This window comes from Dendrobates tinctorius, unplaced genomic scaffold, assembly GCF_039654945.1.
Source record: "Dendrobates tinctorius isolate UK_male_01 unplaced genomic scaffold, ASM3965494v1 ptg000070l, whole genome shotgun sequence".
Classification (NCBI taxonomy): Eukaryota; Metazoa; Chordata; class Amphibia; order Anura; family Dendrobatidae; genus Dendrobates; species Dendrobates tinctorius.
The window spans coordinates 24831861-24852063 of NW_027361738.1; the positions used below are offsets into that span (position 1 = coordinate 24831861).

Consider the following 20203-nt stretch of genomic DNA (forward strand, 5'->3'; position numbering starts at 1 on the left):
GACCCTGAGGGACGATTTGTGTTTGTACATGCGCTGATCAACACTCAGAAATATGTTATTCTTTGTATTTATAATCCCCCTCCGGCCAATATATCGATTATTCAGAAGGCGTTGAGCTTTGCTTTGAATTACCCTGATGCACACGTCATTTGTATGGGAGATTTTAATTTGGTCATGAACAGCCATCTTGATAAATTGAGATTGGATGGTGGAGTACAGGGTGGGATCCCCCTCCCGGGCACATCCCAACTGTCACAATTCATGGCGGGTAGTGGGTGACTGGATCTTTGGAGAGTGCGCCATCCAGAGACAAGGGAGTATACTTGCCATTCCTCCACTAAACGCTCCCTGTCTCGCATAGACTACATTTTCTTGTCCAGCAGTCTGGCGGCGTGGGTGGATGATATTAAACATGGAAGTAGGGGGATTTCGGATCATAGCCCAATTATTCTTAAGCTTAAATACAGGCCATCAACTAATAGGATAACATGGAAGCTGAACCCTTTTTGGCTGAAGTTGATAACATCCCCTGAAAGAACGATCGATCAGTTACGTTGCTTAGTCTCGTCCCACCCTGAACGCCGAAATATTAATATATTTTGGGATGCTCTTAAAGCCTATATACGGGGTTTTTTATCCACGATCTCTTACATTAAACGGGTGACATCGGAGGAGGATGGCGAGATGGAGCGACGCCTGAAAGATTCGGAGGCAGCCTATATATCTGATCAAACTAATAACAATAGGGTAGAATGGCTGACTGCTCAGAGGTTATATGCTCAATATACTGACACTAAGACAAAGCATAAATTATTTTTTGCCCGGCAGTCTTACTTTGAGATGGGGAATCAGGCAAGCAAATTCTTGGCTTATTTAGTACGACAGCATAATGCGACTAACACAATTCTACAGATTTGTGATTCGGGTTGTACTCTGGTTTCCTCAACTGAGGAGATACTGAAATGCTTTTCTGACTATTATGGTTCACTATACAATTCTAAGACTGATGTGGATGGCCTGGAGTGTCTAAATTATTTGTCAGATATAGAGTTTCCTGCGCTGAGTCCTTCCCAACAGGCCTTTATGGATGCTGAGTTTACTCTGGAGGAGGTAGAGGATGCCATAAAAGACATGGCCTCCGAGAAAGCCCCTGGGCCGATTGGATTTCCTGTGGAATTATATAGGAAATACCAAGATATACTGGCGCCCCTTTTGTTGACAGTGTTTCGTGGGATTTGGGAGGGGGGATGCATGCCGGAGTCCTTTTATGAGGCCAATATAATAGTTCTTAAAAAGGAGGGGAAGGACCCTTTAGATTGTGGATTATATAGGCCCACATCACTAGTAAATGTGGATTATAAAATCTTTACAAAAATTTTGGCCAAAAGAGTGAACTCAGTCATACTAGATCTTGTACACTCCGACCAAACTGGTTTTATGCCTGGTAAGAGCACCTCCATTAATATCAGACGGATCAGTCAGTGGTTCAATATAGTTCTCTGGTACCAGATAATGAATGGGCATTGGCATCGCTGGATGCGGCCAAGGCCTTTGACTGTCTTGAATGGCCTTTTCTCCTTGCGTGTTTGCAGAGATATGGATTCCAAAAATGGGTCAGTGTTTTATACATGAAGCCCAAGGCCCGGGTCATTGTAAATAATTCCATATCTGAATCATTTTCAGGGGTGTCCCCTTTCCCTGGCCCTTTTTGCTCTTGCTATTGAGGCCCTGGCAATTCGTAGAAGATCTTCCCCTAATATTGCTGGTATAGAAATAGCAGGTCGGACTGACACCATAGGCCTATATGCTGACGATATGGTGATATTTATGGACAAAGCGGAGGGGACTCTGACAGGAATCATCACTACTATAAATATATTCAGTAAATATTCTGGCCTATATATAAATTGGGAGAAATCCGCTTTGATGCCTCTTTCCCACACTCCAATGCCACGACTTGAGACTCTCTCCTTACTGCCCATTGTAACCAGTTTTAAATATTTGGGTGTTCATGTCTCTCAGGGTAGTAAATTTGATTTGCAACTCAATATACAACTATTGCTGGAGATGGTCAAAGGTAAATTCGCGATCTGGGGTAAACTTCCACTGTCTGTAGCCGGACGTATTAATTTAATTAAAATGATATTACTCCCCGAGATTAATTACTTTCTTCAACATAGTGCGGTGGTGGTGCCCAAATCCTTTTTTGCTAATCTGATTTCCCAAACCACATCCTTTACTTGGGGGAAAGCCAGGCCTAAACTTAAACTAACCACTCTACAGAGGCCCAAGAGGGGAGGGGGGGCAGCGTTACCTGATTTCTTTTTATATTATTTGGCTGGACAGGCCAAGGCCATAAGTACATGGACGCCTGGTGGTCATCTCTCAAACTTTGAGTCATCTGTTTCATGCTGCGCGGATTAGTTGCCCACTGGGTTTTTTGGAAATGAGGAAAATAAATGTCTCGAGACTGTTACCTTTGCTTCGTCTGGCACGATCGATATGGAGACAGATTAAAGGGGTGGTTGGATTTGGGGATATTATAGCTGAAATGCCCCTATGGAATAATGACTACCTTCCAGTGCTACTTGAACATCCATCTGCTGAGTTTTGGGCTCAGTATAGTGTCTCTACGATAGGTGATCTATATGCTCATGGAACTTTGGTGTCCTTTGAGCATTTACAAGTTAATCGCAGTGTCCCGAGATCCCAGTTTTTCCATTATTTACAACTAAGGTCAGCTTTTCAATCGCACATGAGATGTGCCATTTCGTCTCTACCCTTGATAGGGATCCTCAAATCACAGGGCCCTAAGGGTCTCATCTCCTCTCTATATACATATATGTTGTCAGTGGGGACAGAATGTGCCTTAGATTCCGTTAAGAAGAAATGGGAGAGGCTTATCCCAGTTACACAGGGTGAGGAGTGGGAAGAAATCCTGGAGTCACCAATCTGGGTATCTCCGTCTGCCAACAACAGGATGATACAATTGTATATTATTAATCAATCATATTTGACTCCAACTCGACTCTTTAAGATGGGCCGATACCCGTCATCGGAATGTTTGAGATGTCACTCAATAGATGCAGACTTTATCCATATGATCTGGTGCTGTCCTGTTGTGCAATACTGGGGGGAGGTGACATCATTATTGACATCTTTGGTACAAACCCCTGTTCCCCTTGAGCCGCTGATCTGTCTATTTGGAGTGTGGGATGAGGAGGCATGGGGTCATTATGTTGGAATTTTTCTACGGGAGACACTGTTTATGGCATGGAAGGAATTCACCTCCTTCTCTTGGGTCCTGGATTACTTTGGTAAATTCGATTATCCCATATGAACGTACGCTGTATCAAAATAGAGGGTGCTCGAGTAAATTCGAAAAGATCTGGGAGAGGTGGAACTCCTCTCACCTCACTTTGCAGAGCGGAGATCTCGCACAGTAAACAGCTCATTATGTGGAAGTAGGCTGCGGAATAGTTTGGTTTTTTTGTAGACGTAGATATACCGTAGTTTAGAAGCTGTACACATTATGCTTCACATTTTCATGTTATCTGAGCATATGTATATTTTGTATCAAGCTGAACATCATATACTAAATGTGTGTATTATATAACTGCTTGTGGTTTAATAAACGAATTTATAAAAAAAAAAAATCACCTGTGGCTGAAGTCAGCTGGTTTTATGTATTTTTCTGAAATGGTGCAAGATTTCAGAGTAAGACATGCCGAGCTGATATGACAGACCCAGAGTCTGCTTCTTGCTGCCCTTGGTTCAGGCAGTATGAATGATCTGTCAGGTTCATATTACTATATGTTTAAATCTTTTTTATAATTCCACTTATTTTTCATTTAAAAATTAAGCCCCAAAAATGTAGAGAGTAATATTGAGGGATGTGAAAATGATACGAAAAGCACTTTGCGACGGTTTTGAAATACTAACAGAAAAAAAGTGCAACTGTAAAAGCCTATGGGCTCGTGCAAAGCCATATACATGTGGCCTGTATAGTCATACTGTAAGACCGTATGGTCCTAGAGGCAATTCAGTTAGAGGCAGAGATACAATAGGGGCTAATTCACCATGCCAGCTGTAATACACACGTGGACTCAGCCCTTAGTGGTTGATCATCATGCAATAATTTCACTTTAGTTATAGTAACTTGGTGTCCTGATGAGATTTTTACTGATCGTAAGCAGAGTAACTTATACCAGCCAAACCAAAAACCCATCTGTAGACAACACTTTCTGGGTTTTTGTCCCTCATCAGAACAGAGCAGGGCTGCTGGTTTGCTGAAGGAAATGTCTAGATGTAGATCAGGGTGGATAACAGCTCTCATTAAGACACCCAATTTAGTATGTAGAAAAGTAGTTCTCCATGGGTAAAAAAAAATATGTCTGCTCTATATAGATCAGGGGCAAAAACTCTGAAACAGTGTTGTCTACACATACAGTAGGTCTCTGGTTTTGCTGGTAGGAGCTACTTTGCATATTTTTGCTTGTTCATGGAGCAGTGGTTTGAAGCGAAGTCTCCATAACATATGTGTTTTTTTTCAATAAGAGAACAAATCATCCCCAGAGTTACTGATTGTGTAAAATCCTTCTAGCCTAATTTCCACAATGAAGAAACCCATTAGCTACTAGAGTAGTAGTTTGTTTGGCAATATAGCAACATAAGAGCATTTTTTTTTACAACTAGGACAATATAGAATTTAATTATTGGAATCACAAATCTAAATGATATTATTAAAATGCACCCTCAGATTCATAATTTATTTTTATTCATTTTGCAACAGAGAAGTCACCTTTGCCTCTTAATTTCAATGTAAAGCTGAAATAATTATTTAAGAAACTTGTGATTTTTTTTCTTTCCACGTAAACCTATAAATTAGCTAAAAAAAAATGCATACATTGTTCACGGATTTGACGCAACATCCACAGAGAACACGGAGTAAGACCTCTCCAGACAACTTACAATATACAGACTAAACGTTCTGTGACAGACTTTCAGTTTCAGTACTTATCATATGTGCTGAGCTGACCATTTTCTTTGAGAAGACCACCCCCTGTATAAGGCCACTTACTATTGCCGATTTGGTGATTATCTCAGAGATGTTTCACCGTATATGTATTATCTGTTAGTTTTGTTGCATTGCATTAATTTGAAAATTCAATTTCTATCCAATGATTCAACAGTCTCATTTACGCAACGCACATGTGCGCATATTGAGATATATGAAAATGATCATTATTGCAAAGATATTTAATGCAGTATTAAGTCATTTTCCATGTAGAATATCTTGTTTGTATTCTTAAAATTTCAATTCACAGTGCAGTGTAGCATTTTTCATTTACTTATTATATTGCACTAACTTTATGGACTTGTTCAGACTACAGTTTTCATGATTATTCACTGCATTTCTTCCAGGCCATGTGCCATGGTGGTTCCAGACACTGAGCTGATCTGTGAAATAATGCTGATAGCTGAGGGTTTCCTTGATGCCCGACCGCTAGCCCGGAAATTTATTACCCTTTACACACTGTGCAAGGAGCTGCTTTCCAAACAGGTAATGTTACTATTATTGCATGCACATTTGCGGATCTTCTTTTCTACAAATTGGAGGCTTGCTCTTTATAATTTCAACAAATTAAAATCTAGAAAGAACGCCGATGTGTTTTCACTTGTTTGTTCTAATTTCTGTTTCAAAATACAGCAATAGAAGTTTTTCTAAAATAAAATTACGTAACAATTTACAGATCCATCATATTAAACAACAATGGCCAGTTTCAGCAGCATCATGCTGGGCAAGGAAAACTGCCACCTTTTTCCAGTTACATACTATAAGCAAAACCTGTGTAGTCAGAACGCGAGTGTAATAAGAGCGTCAATTATCAAAAATTAATATGAATTGCTGATGGATAAAAGTCACAGTTTACATTTTTGACATTTTTTTAAATGTAAATATTTGTCCGACATTTGTACACGGCTTTCCTTTCCTATTAAAGAACATTGCGACCATAATGAGATTTAACTTAGAAAAAGACAACATATATAATAGCAATACTGCAAGTGTCAAATCCGCTCTGATAACAGTTTTTTAGACTGACCATTTATTTGTCAGTGGTGTGATAAATTGTGATTAGCAAATACAGTTTAGCTGACTACAGAGTCATTCAGTGCACTTGGCCTGTTTGTAACCTTCAACTATGGAAATGGTGGCAGTGTTCATTAAATGTTTTACACTCTACAAGTAAGTCTATTGATGTATGTAGGCTATCACTGTTACTCCTTAGGGCTCATTCAGACGTCCGTGGACTGCAGTCTGATATGTGACTGCAATGCACGGACTGGCCGCGGGTCTCCCGACCTGAGAGTTACCGCATCATAGAAATATATAAAGATATCAGGCTCAGATTGGGAGAGACACGGCTAGTCCGTGCATTAGTGGTCTGTGCTCAGACCGATTGACACGGACATCTGAATAGGTCAGTAATAGACCTTTCTGAAAGATCAGTTAGGTGAAAGAATGTTTAAAAAAAGCTATGAGTGCAGGACATGGGCTGAGAACATATTCATATAATTATGATATTCTTTTGATTGGTACAAAAAACTACAGTATAAACATGTTGACAGTTTATCAACCCTATGGTAATCTGTGCCATACATTTACGATACAAGTAAGATGTCCTTCAAGTGATTTTTGGCTATCAAAAAATATTTGCCCAATCTAGTACATAACTGTAAAACAACAAACGCAGATAGGACTCGCCAGCCCAGGATCCATCACCAGCTGTACACTGCTGCTCCGATCTATGTTTACTGGCTTCTGGGGTAATGTCACATCACTGCTGCAGCCAATCACTGAGATCAGTGGATCTTCTGAGGTAGACAGCATAAGCTGCTGAGCTCAGTGATAGTCGGCAGCGGTGATGTGTACTGTAGTTGTGATGCACCACTACGTGCAGTAAACAGATTGAAGCAGTGGTGGAAATCGGGCATTGGATCTGGGGAGGGTGAGTAGTATCCATTTTTGTTGTTTTACACGTATGCAATGGAAGCTGTGCAATCGGCTGCTGATGTCATCTGCATATGGCACAACTGCAGTGCCCAGGATTGGAGGTTGACTATGGCATCTAAGAGAGTAGAGTGGGCTCCGTGGTAGCCCTGGGCATAATAAAATGTGCCCAGGTCTGCTATACTTGTGAGTCTTCTAATGCTGCCTGTCAGTGTGACAAAGTTGTAGTGCATTATGTCGGTGATCAGTGGGTCAAGTTCTATAGTGAAAAAAAAAAAGCATTAAAGGGGTTGTCCACTACTCACTATCCCTGCCTTCAGAGAGATAGAACATGAAGAGGAAGTCAGGGCAGCCTCTGATCTTGCACTTCCTCTTCATACCCAATTTGACAGGAGGCGGGGACAGTGTTGCTGGTGCCGCAGTCACATGTCACAACAATTGCAGGGGAGTCATGAGAGAGCGCGTCAACCCCACGCTGACGGCGCTAGCATGAGAGGTGAGTATAAACTTTTATTTTATGGTGGCCAAGTGAGGGGTATTATAAGAACTTGTCCAAGTAAAGGACAACTTCTTTAAAGTGGTTGTATGGCCTTAACATAAGTTATAATTATCAGATCTTTTGGGTTCATCACAGATACCTTCACCAATCCATTTTAAGCTATGGAGTCGGTCAGATCTAAACAGAAAATGGTGCAGGAACAAATCCTTTGTGGAAATAAACTTATTTTGCTCTTACTAAATGTTTTTATGGGGAAAAAAAAGCATAAAAAAACCCAACATATTTAGTTCCTTGGCAAACGTAATGATCTGTACTGTATTAATTAATGCCACAAGATAAACACTGTTAAAAATGCAAATCATTTTAAAACAAAAAATAATTTGTCCAAAAGATGTGCCCTTATAAAAGTCTATAATAAGTCTATAAAAACAAGTGTAACGGAGGCACTGTTCATTGTCACCTGACAACTCTAAAGATAACTATCATGAACAGGCTTGGCACTAGCGATTCAGCTTTCCCCGATCCCAGAAGTTGTCCTGGCCTTTACCCTTTTACCCCTATACAGGGATGTGGCCTTAAAAGGCACCCAAGACTTGGGCCATGAGCCATCTGGTGGGGTTAGCAGGCAAGAAGAGTGGCCTGGTAGCCAAGTCAATACCAGGAGGTTAGTGAATGGACAAAATTGTAGGGTAGAAGTGAAGTAAAGAATCAAGCCAAGGTCAAAATCATGATGTCAGCTGGGAAGCAAAGCAGGATACCAAGATGTTCACAGTAGATATTCAAATTATAACTGTCAGTTTAAGGAGCTTAAATAGCTTGCAGTCCCGCCCAGTCCAAACGGGAGGAAGCAAATGCTGACAAAAGTTAATTCTTGGATGGTTCAAAAAGTCCCAGAGTACATAGAACTCGAGCTGTTTCCTCCTATTGCCTGCAAGAAGATTGTGGCACCACCTAGTGACAGAGGTAGAGACAGGAAGGCCAGGCACTAATATAGATGTCACAGCAAGGAGTTTGGACTCTTGGAATGCAATGACATGACACCTTTTTAAAGTAATTATATTGGGCAAAACAAGTAATTATGAAAAAAAAGTTTGTTTTTATCATAGCAATTGTACTATATTACTTTTTGGGATACAGAAAGGTTTTAATTTGTCTGAGTAATAAGAAATGTGTAAGTTTTTCAGCAGAGAAAACTGAAAAACTATTGACATGAGTGGTGCTGTTTTTGGAAATGAGTCAAAAATCTTGTAATCTTAGTTAATTAAAAAAAAGTCATTCTGTAAATCACTTTCCTTAAAAAAATTATGTTGTCTTACCCCCATAAAAAAATGCCAGCCACTATGTATCCTTCTATTTGCTGTCCTCAACCTGTGGAGAAGAGGCACTGAGATGGAGTACAAGCATCAAGGGTGGGTATTTGTCAATTGTGCTCCAGTTAAAAGCTTAAAGAAAGGCAGACAGACAGGTCATTATATTGGGAGGTGAAGGAAAGGAAGTTCCAGCATTTGTGGTGCAGGCAGTATGCTGATAAAGAGAAGCCTTACACTAAAAAGGAGTCAATGACAAGTTACAGAGTTCTTGAGTATAGTAAACTGATCTGTACTTCAAAAGCAGTTTTACTTTGTTGTTGGCAGATGATGTTAGCTTTTCTACAAAGTTTAGGTGTAGTGATAGGTATCTGCCAGTAAGAACATGATAGTTACATGGTACCTACATATTTGAACATGTAGCTCTTTATTATTTAAATCCATTGACACCTTTATGTGTTCTATCTGTTGCTGCATTTCCAAGTAATTTTCATGTTTACTCATATGGAAATTATGTGCTAAGTGCTCTGGACATGACAAACTACCTAAAGAGCCACTGCCTCCATAGCTTGTTTTTTTGTTTTTTTTTTAGCACCAGCCTCTTTAGCTTGATTGATGGCTCATTTTCTGATTTCCGTGTTTGGCGCCAAATGTCACACAAGACCTTGAATTATCAAGCAAGCTAAATAGGCTGCTGCTAGGCAGGCACAGAAGCTATGGAGGCAGTGGCTCCTTAAGTGCTCTGACACGCCCAGAGAACTTAATGCATCATTTGCATATGCATGAAAACGCAGATGGGAGTTATAAAGGTGTCCATGGATTTACATTTGAGTGACCATTCATGTAGCTTGGGGAGGTTGATCTTATTGACAGAATTTCTTCTGAAATATAAAATGGCTCAGGTTGGTCCAATAATAACTATTTTTTTTTTATTTGTTTAAGATTTTGAGATTATGTAGTATCTATTTGTTTTCTTTTGCTTAGCTACCCCATAAGCATGATTCATTTACGTGCTCTGTTTGCGTCTTCCAACCCAATGAGCCATGGTAAATCTCATGGGTACCGTATATATTTCTATAGTCTGTGCTCTGCCGTTTTACCATTACCTCTGCCAATAGCTTTAATACTGTAACCCACAAAGATCTGTGTAACAGTATGTACTAAAATACACGTTACACCTTATTCATGAATCCCATGAATGCAATATATGTTCAGGGAAATTTAAAAACGATAATGTCAAAAAATAATATCCCTTTGTATAAGCATTATGATACCTGTCAAATTATTTCACATATGCATAACTTTCTTAAAGCTAAAATATAAATTCTTTAAACACCGTGTATGGATGGGATTTTTTTTTTTCTCTTTCATGTAGCTGCAATTAATTTCTCTACAATTCTATTATTCGCACATCTTGCTTAAAGCCATTTTTAGAGAAGATAATTGCACTTTGCACTTTTAGGAAACTGCGTCATTAGCTACCAGTCAGAACATGTTCCTATAAGAATTAGTCAGTCCTTTGTATGTATGCCATAGGTAATAAGTACCCCTTAATGCAGTATAATGTAACAGTCTTGACGAGGGGCAGGTAATTTCTAATAAAATATTCAGCGCTGTATCACAATGGGTATAGATGACACAAACGTCAATTGCTTTGCCAAGGTGGCATATTATCAGTTTATAATTCTCCTACAATTATGGAGCAATTAAATGTTCCATCACCGTCTTGTGCTCACACAGAAAGTCTCACAATTGGGACCATATCTATATTTCTAGGACTCATTGGCTAAACATGGCTTCACGTCCCACTTTTCTTACTTAGATACAAATATATTTTACATTTGTAAATATACCGTAGTTTCAATTTACTTCTAGGTATAAGAACTTAAATAAATGAAATAAATGTAAAATTGTGCAGGAACATAGAGATCATTAGTGTTTATATTATTCAATCATCCCCCCCCCCACCGAGTTATTCTATTCTTTTATGGGTTTTATATGTTGATTTTTTTTTTTTTTCAGCTTTTAATACATTAAAATGTAACGTTTAGAGTAAAACCGTATCTCTTAAAATGACCGACCTAGCATAGTGAGCTGATAATTCCTGGGTAATGACATGTGTCTTAGTTTCTCTAGTGAGGATTCACTAATCATTTATTAGACTCTAAATTGGTCAATAAAATCCGACATATTGTTGCTTCGCTTAATTCTCGCTCCGTAAATTGTCATAAACTATTTATGGTGCTATTGGGCCATATCAATCCAGGATGTAATTTCCAAAGTTTTTTTTTTTCCTCCTGTTTTTGCGTCTCAGTTGTAATATAATACTTGAAAGTTGACCATACAGGTCACTGCTGACATATAGATATAAGTAAAGCAAGCAGTTGAAGGGTATAAGCCATTTTTTTTCTTTGTGAATGTTGATATAGCAAAGTACCGCAGTAACCACATCGTGCATTATATTGTCTCGTATTACATATACCCAAACATTATTCATGTTGTATTATTTTGTTCAGCTATTTATCTGTTAATTTAATTAAAAGTAACCTTAAAGCAGGTCTTTCTCCAGATTTCACAATACCGTTTGCATATGTTATTAAATAGATCTTTTTGGCCTCACCGAGTTGGTGTACTTACTTTAAAAGTAATCCGTCAGCAGGTTTTTGCTATGTAATCTGACTGCAGCATGATGTGGGGATAGTGGCCTTGATTCCAGTGATGTATCACTTAGAGTACTGGGTGCAGCAGTTGTGAGAGAATCACAGTTTTCTCTGCATAGATCCGGCAGAGCTCGGGAATGTTGAGCCCTGTATAACCCCGCCCACACCACTGATTGGCAGCTTTCTGTGTACATTGTATAATGGCAGAAAACTGCTAATCAGTGCTGGGGGTGGGGTTGGACTAGGAGGCACTAGGAAGCTTGTCCTTTAGCAATAATCTCTTGCTGATGAAACACTGATTGAATTGAAACCGGAAAACACAGCCCAGTAAGTGACACATCAATATACTCAGAGTTTCTGCTCCCACATTATGATATCAAAATTAGAATTTTATGAGTCCAACTGCTTGTGAACTCCTAAAATTCTAATTTTATTTATTAGGCAGGAAATCTTTCAAACAGGACTATACAGTCAATCTATTGATTTTAAAAGTAAGTACATCATCTTCATCAGATCTATTTCATAATATTTGGCAATGTGTATTGTGAAATCTGGTGAAAGATCTGCTTTAAGTTATTTTGCCTGAGTTTTGAGTATCACCTTTTTATTTGTTGTGCTTTACAAGACTCATAACAATAACAATCATAATCTATACTATATCTGTTTTATTTTTCTAGTAGCCTCTATAAGATATTGGAATAGATACAGCATGTTTTACTGATGAATAATTAGAAGTATTTTTCATAATATTGATAGTTATATTTTAAATGGAATTATTTTCTTAGAATTTGAATTCACTTTTTTCCTTCTTTAACTCTTTTGCTATATTTACACATGGACAAAATTGTTGGTACCTTCTGTTAAACCCACAATGCTTAGTGAAATAACTAGAAACTCACAAAAGTAATTTTTAATGTAAATTTTCTGAATATCATCTAATGAGAGTCAGACATTGCTTTTGTATTGTGGTTCAACAAAAAAAAAAAAGAACTAATGGAAACGACCCGGACAAAAATTCTGGTAACACTAGGAAAGATTGAAAATGATTTGACCATATAAGACATGTTGAACTAAGGTGTGTCCTGTAGCATCAAAGGTGTCTACAAATTTGGAATCAATCTGCCTATTTAAAGAGTGAAAAGTAGTTATTGTGCTGTTTGGTATCATAGTGTGTGCCACACCTAACATGGACCATAGAAAGCTAAGAAGAGCGTTGTCTCAAGAGATTAGAAAGAAAATTATAGACACATATGTTAAATGTAAAGGCTTATAAAACCAACCCCAAATAGCTTGATTACTACAGTAACAAATATTATTCAGAAGTTTAAGGTCTATAGCCAACCTCTCTGGACATGGCTGCAAGAGGAAAATTGATGACAGATTGAAGAGACAGATAATAAAAATGGTAACCAAAGAGTCTAGAACAACTTCCAAAGATGTTAGAAGTGACTTCCAAGGTCAGGATTCATCAATGTCAGATCTCATCATGTCAGGAAGAGGAAACCACTGTTGAAAGAAAATGACTGGAATTTCAAAAATTAAATATTGTAAAGAAATGCAAGAGAGCAATAGGGTCTTACCCAGGTTAAATGTTTAGTGACTGAAAGGTAAAACCGCTCGCCTTTTAGGGTAATTTGAGACACAACACATAAAGAGCCGAAAGACCAGATTCAGCAGCTTCCATAGAATATCAATAAAAGTAACCAGGTTGGAAGTGTTTCTGCGCTCTCTGGAATTACAGTATGACAAAATTGCAGGTTTATTGTTGATGCGTTTCAGTGTCCACAGACTCCTTCCTCAGGACAACCATGCAAAATAGTCTCTTTTTATTGTATGGTTGTCCTGAGGAAGGAGTCTGTGGACTCTGAAATGCGTCGACAAACCTGCAATTTTATCTACTATAACTCGTGTCATAATTCCAGAGAGCTCAGAAACACTTCCAATCCATTTACAGTGGGGAAAAAAAGTATTTAGTCAGTCAGCAATAGTGCAAGTTCCACCACTTAAAAAGATGAGAGGCGTCTGTAATTTACATCATAGGTAGACCTCAACTATGGGAGACAAACTGAGAAAAAAAAATCCAGAAAATCACATTGTCTGTTTTGTTTTCATTTTATTTGCATATTATGGTGGAAAATAAGTATTTGGTCAGAAACAAAATTTCATCTCAATACTTTGTGATATATCCTTTGTTGGCAATGACAGAGGTCAAACGTTTTCTGTAAGTCTTCACAAGGTTGCCACACACTGTTGTTGGTATGTTGGCCCATTCCTCCAAGCAGATCTCCTCTAGAGCAGTGATGTTTTTGGCTTTTCGCTTGGCAACACGGACTTTCAACTCCCTCCAAAGGTTTTCTATAGGGTTGAGATCTGGAGACTGGCTAGGCCACTCCAGGACCTTGAAATGCTTCTTACGAAGCCACTCCTTCGTTGCCCTGGCGGTGTGCTTTGGATCATTGTCATGTTGAAAGACCCAGCCACGTTTCATCTTCAATGCCCTTGCTGATGGAAGGAGGTTTGCACTCAAAATCTCACGATACATGGCCCCATTCATTTTTTCATGTACCCGGATCAGTCGTCCTGGCCCCTTTGCAGAGAAACAGCCCCAAAGCATGATGTTTCCACCACCATGCTTTACAGTAGGTATGGTGTTTGATGGATGCAACTCAGTATTCTTTTTCCTCCAAACACGACAAGTTGTGTTTCTACCAAACAGTTCCAGTTTGGTTTCATCAGACCATAGGACATTCTCCCAAAACTCCTCTGGATCATCCAAATGCTCTCTAGCAAACTTCAGACGGGCCCGGACATGTACAGGCTTAAGCAGTGGGACACGTCTGGCACTGCAGGATCTGAGTCCATGGTGGCGTAGTGTGTTACTTATGGTAGGCCTTGTTACATTGGTCCCAGCTCTCTGCAGTTCATTCACTAGGTCCCCCCGCGTGGTTCTGTGATTTTTGCTCACCGTTCTTGTGATCATTCTGACCCCACGGGGTGGGATTTTGCGTGGAGCACCAGATCGAGGGAGATTATCAGTGGTCTTGTATGTCTTCCATTTTCTAATTATTGCTCCCACAGTTGATTTCTTCACTCCAAGCTGGTTGGCTATTGCAGATTCAGTCTTCCCAGCCTGGTGCAGGGCTACAATTTTGTTTCTGGTGTCCTTTGACAGCTCTTTGGTCTTCACCATAGTGGAGTTTGGAGTCAGACTGTTTGAGGGTGTGCACAGGTGTCTTTTTATACTGATAACAAGTTTAAACAGGTGCCATTACTACAGGTAATGAGTGGAGGAAAGAGGAGACTCTTAAAGAAGAAGTTACAGGTCTGTGAGAGCCAGAAATCTTGATTGCTTGTTTCTGACCAAATACTTATTTTCCACCATAATATGCAAATAAAATGAAAACAAAACAGACAATGTGATTTTCTGGATTTTTTTTTCTCAGTTTGTCTCCCATAGTTGAGGTCTACCTATGATGTAAATTACAGACGCCTCTCATCTTTTTAAGTGGTGGAACTTGCACTATTGCTGACTGACTAAATACTTTTTTTCCCCACTGTACTTTTACAAAATAAAGATTGACATTTTTTGTTTAACCCCTTAGTGATAGTGCCAATTTTGACTTTAATGACCAAGCCAAATTTTACAATTCTAACCAATGTCACTTTATGTGGTAACAAGTCAGGAACACTTCAATGCTTCCCAGGGATTCTGAGAATTTTTTCGTGACATATTGTACTTCATGATAGTGGTAACATTTGTTTGATATGACTTGCATTTATTTGTGAAAACAAAAAACAGAAATTTGAAGAGAATTCATAAAATGTTGCAATTTTCAAACTTTTAATTTTTGTGCCCTTAAATAGGAGAGTTATGTCACACACATAGTTAATAAGTAACATTTCCCACATGTCTACCTTACATTATAATTTTTTTATCTTAGGAAGTTAGAAGGGTTAAAAATTGATCAGCGACTTCTCATTTTTCCAACAAAATTTACAAAACCATGAATGAGTAACGGCAATCACATGACAGGGGACCATAAAAACTGGCGCTGATCATGTTTTCCAGGGTCTCCGATAGCTGAGACCTCAGCGCTATACCCTTATGTCTCAGTGGCGCTGAGGAATAAGTACCCTTAACTGCCATCGTTAAAAGGCGTATTGGTGGTCCTTATGGGGTAAACCAAAATTCAAATCCTAAGGGGTTAATCAAACCAATGTCTGATTTTCATTAGTTGATATTCAGTAAATTTAAATTGAAAATTGCTATTGTCAGTTTCAAGCTATTTCAGTGACCTTCATGGGTTTTTCTTATTTTACCAGAAGGGTACCAACAGTTTTGTCCATGTGTAGAGGCTTTGTTTGCATCTACAACTCTGTCACATATGCCTTTATCTTTATTGGGAAAAATATGGCTGCCTGTTAAAGCGTCAGGCACTCCAGCGGACTCTACATAACCCATTTTAAGTAAGACAGATCCATTGGGCACTGCTGGGTGAGATGGAACCAGCACTGTGACATGATTTTAAATTATAATAGAGACTAAAAAGTTGATCTGAACATGGCCTTCTCTTGTTAATCTATATATCATTCCACACTTTGTTGTATTGCAGTCATTTTTTCTTACAGAAGTTTTCCATGAGATGCATATTATGTCTAGCCCCCTACAAATTATGTGCAATTTTGTAGTAGCACTTTACTATTCTACATAAGTCATTGCTCTTTGTGGATTATTATTATTATTATTATTATTATTTATTGTTATAGCGCCATTTATTCCATGGCGCTTTACATGTGAGGGGGGTATACATAAAAACAAGTACAATAATCTTAAACAATACAAGTCATAACTGGTACAGGAGGAGAGAGGACCCTGCCCGCGAGGGCTCACAATCTTCAAGGGATGGGTGATAATACAGTAGGCGAGGGTAGAGCTGGTCGTGCAGCGGTTTGGTCGATCGGTGGTTACTGCAGGTTATAGGATCTGTCATATGCACATAGGATTGCCATGCTGTGAAATACGTTGACCTAAAGTGGGCAATAACTTCAAGGGAATCTGTCACCAGGTTTTTTCTGCCTCATCTGAGAGCAGCATAATGTAGGGAAAGAGACCCTGATTCCAGCGATGTATCACTTTGTATCAACTGCTGCACCTAGTAAACTAGTAAGTTTTTAGAAGTAGCATCTAGCAGAGTTAAGAAAGCTAACCTCACCCATACCCCTGATTAGCAGCTTTCTGTGTACATTCTATAGTAACAGAAAGCTGCTAATCGGTGGTGGGGACATGGTTGGATCACTTGGCACGTCGGAGCTTGTCTGGCAGTGATAATCTCCGGATGATAAAACACTTATTGTATTGAAACAACCTCACACAGTCTTATAAGTGACACATCGCTGAAATCGGTATCTTGGCCCCTACCTCACTCTGCCCTCAGATTACATAGCAGAAACCTGCTGACAAATTCCATTTAACCCATTTCAGACATTTGCAGTATATATAGGTCATGGTTGGAAAGTGCTTCTTGACCGATGCAGTGTATATACGTCACCGCGATCTCCCGCGCACAGGAGGCAGTGAGTGGGCCATTGCTGCCAGGTGTCAGCTGATTGTGACAGCTGACACCAGGCACTCAGTGCCAGGAGCAGTACCCGCAATGCTCCCGGCACTTTAACCAGCTTAAATGCTGCAATCGATATTAGCAGGTATGCAGAGAGGGGGACCTCCCTCTACTCTATAATCAGCGCCCCCACAAAGTCATAGTGAGGGGCCGATCATTGCCATGGTGACCCGATGTCGTCATGATGACATCCGGTTGACCAAAGCTATCAAACTTGCTAGATCATGCTCAGAGCATCATGTAGCAAGTTTGTTAGTGCTGCGGTGACAGTTCGCCGCGTTCGCTACTACCCGACCTATAAAACTGTCCCATTATTTAACCTCTTTAGTGAACACCGTAAAAAAAAAATTGGGAAAAAATTATGCTCATCATCATACCACAAAACTTGGAATAAAACGCGATAAAAAAGATTAATTTAAATAAGTATGGTATCTCTGAAAACATCATCTTGTCCCACAAAAAAACAAGCTGACATACAGCTCTATCACCAGAAAAATAAATAAGTTATAGTTCTCAGAATAAAGCGATGCAAAAATATTTTTTTTACTATAAAAGTTTTTATTGTGCAAAAGTGTCAGAACATAAAAAAAAGATATAAATGTGCTATTACTATAATCATACTGACCTGAAGAATAAAGGTGTCTTATCATTTTTACTACACGCAGAACATCATAAAAAAAGAGAAAATAATTCCTGAATTGCTGTTTTTTTTTCATTCTGTCTCTTAAAAATCGGAATAGAAAACAATCAAATAATGTCATGTGACCGAAAATGGTACCAATAAAAATGTCAATTCGTCCTGCAAAAAACAAGCCGTCACGTGACTCTGTTGGCTGAAATATGGAAAAATTATAGCTCTCAAAATATGGCAATGCAAAAAAGTTTTTGCAAAAAAAAACCAACACTTTTTAGTGTGTGACAGCAGCCAAACAGAAAAAAATAAATAAATCTGATTATCAATGTAATCTCACCAACCCGAAAAATAAAGCCATTTAATCACTTATGCCACACGAGGGACGGTGAAAAAAATAAATAAAGCCAAGTCTTCACCTGCTGTTGATTTGTTCATTCTGCCTCCCAAAAATCGCAGTAAGGCTTGGCTTACATTTATCCTACGCTCTATGCTGATCGCTTACACTGGGGTTTCTGTGTCACCCTCTGAAATACATGATTCAGACAGAACCCTCGTCGGAAGATTACTTATGAGGCAGATGGAGGCACTGTGGACTACTTGTATTACAAATTCAGCAAATTCTGCGCTCCCAAATCCAAATGTACCCTCCCTTCTGAGTACCACAGTGTACCTAAACCGCAGTTAGCATCCACATGTTTGGCATTTCTGTAGTCTAGTTTACAGGTGCATGAGCTGGGCACAATGTACTGGTCACTACAACGTACTGGGCACTACAACTGCAGTTTGCAATTTTCACTCGGCAACATCCACTGCTGCTTGTTTCTGGAAAACACCCACGGAGTCAAAATCGTCAATACATCTGTAGATAAATTCCCAAAGGGGTATAATTTTCAAAATGGGGTCACTTGAGGGGGGATTCCTCTCTTTTAGCACTTAGGGGCTCTGTATATGCAGTCCAAAAGCTAGTTATTCTAGGAAAATCTGCACTCCAGGAGGCAAATAACGCTCTGTCCCTCCGAGTCTCACCTTATGGTTAAGCAGTACTGTACAGCCTCATATGGGGTATTTCTCAGCAGAAATTGTGGGACAATTTTTGGTGCCATTTGTACCCATTTCCCAGTCTGAAAGTGTAAAATCTGGGGCTGCAATAAAATTTTGGTGGTAAAAATGTAATTTTTTTCTTCATGGCCCAATGGTATAAAATTTTGTGACAAACCTGTGGTGTCAATATGATCACTGCACTCCTAGATGAATTCAAAGAGAGGTGTCATTTGTAAAATAGGGTCTCTTATGGGGAGTTTCTGTTGTTCTGGCACCTCAGGGGCTCTGCCAATGTGACATGGCACCCTCAAGCTAAAATCTGAACTCCTATATAGGTCTCTTCTTCCCTTCTTTGCATTCTGCCTCAAAAGTAGCATTCCCCCACATATGGTGTATTAGTGTACTCAGGAGAAATTGCACAACAAATAATATAGTGTATTTTTTTCCTGTTACCCTTGTGAAAATACAAAATTTGGGGCTAAGCAAACATTTTTGTGGAAAAATGTGATTTCTTTAGTTTCACGGCTTAATGTTGTTAACTTCTATGAAGCACCCGGGGGATCAAGGTGCTCATCACACATCTAGATAAATTCCCTGAGAGGTTTAGTTTCTAAAATGGGGTCACTTGTGGGGGATTTCCACTGCTTAGGCACATCAGGGGCTCTAAAAACGCGGCATGGCATCCGCTAATTATTCCAGCAAATTTTACATTCAAAAAGTGAAATGGCGCTCCTTCCTTTCTGAGCCCTGCTGTGCGCCATCAAACCACCGTCGGCAGAATTGTCTGGGAGAGATAGTGATCGTTTTCTCTATGGCAGGTACTGTAAAGGGCTCGTAGTATTATATGTTTCCCATTCAGATAACCTTGTAAAGGATGATCGCACCTTGTCCGTTGCTTTTCACATTAGATTTTTAAGGGGTGGATATTTTCAACTTCTACAATTCAACTTGTCCAGCGAAGTCTACCTGAATTTAGTGGTGCATCTATTTCTTTTGTTGTTAATCATTTCCATCAAGACAGACTTTTAAAAGATATTGTTAATAAATGTGTTGATTATTTGGAAATAATTTGGGATGATTCCTGCTGATTCTTAATGAGTTTTCTTCTTTTTCATTAATCTATTTACAGGATCATTATGACTGGGGTCTGAGAGCTGTGAAATCTGTCCTTGTTGTAGCAGGCTCCCTAAAACGAGGTGATAGTAACCGGCCAGAGGATCAGGTACATTTCTGTTAATAACGTTTTTGCAACTGATTAATATTTCCTCAATATACCCATGTAGACATTTAATTACCATTATTACATACTGTATATTTTACCTTTTCAAGCCTTTTACAGTCTCAAGTTTTATCTAGAAACTGCAGCTACTTTTTTCACTACTGGGACAAATACAGCTTCAATTTAACCTGTTTGTCCAAAGTTTTGGGACAG

General features: G+C 39.1%; 1 protein-coding gene across 1 annotated transcript in view; it reads left to right on the forward strand.

Moving 5' to 3' along the window:
- DNAH11 (dynein axonemal heavy chain 11) overlaps positions 1 to 20203 on the forward strand; it is a 395178-nt gene that overhangs the window by 194699 nt on the left and 180276 nt on the right. Inside the window, exons 37-38 of the mRNA XM_073581471.1 lie at positions 5425 to 5563; positions 19901 to 19993. Of these exons, the coding sequence (XP_073437572.1) occupies positions 5425 to 5563; positions 19901 to 19993 (232 nt within the window). The remainder of the gene's footprint in view (positions 1 to 5424; positions 5564 to 19900; positions 19994 to 20203) is intronic.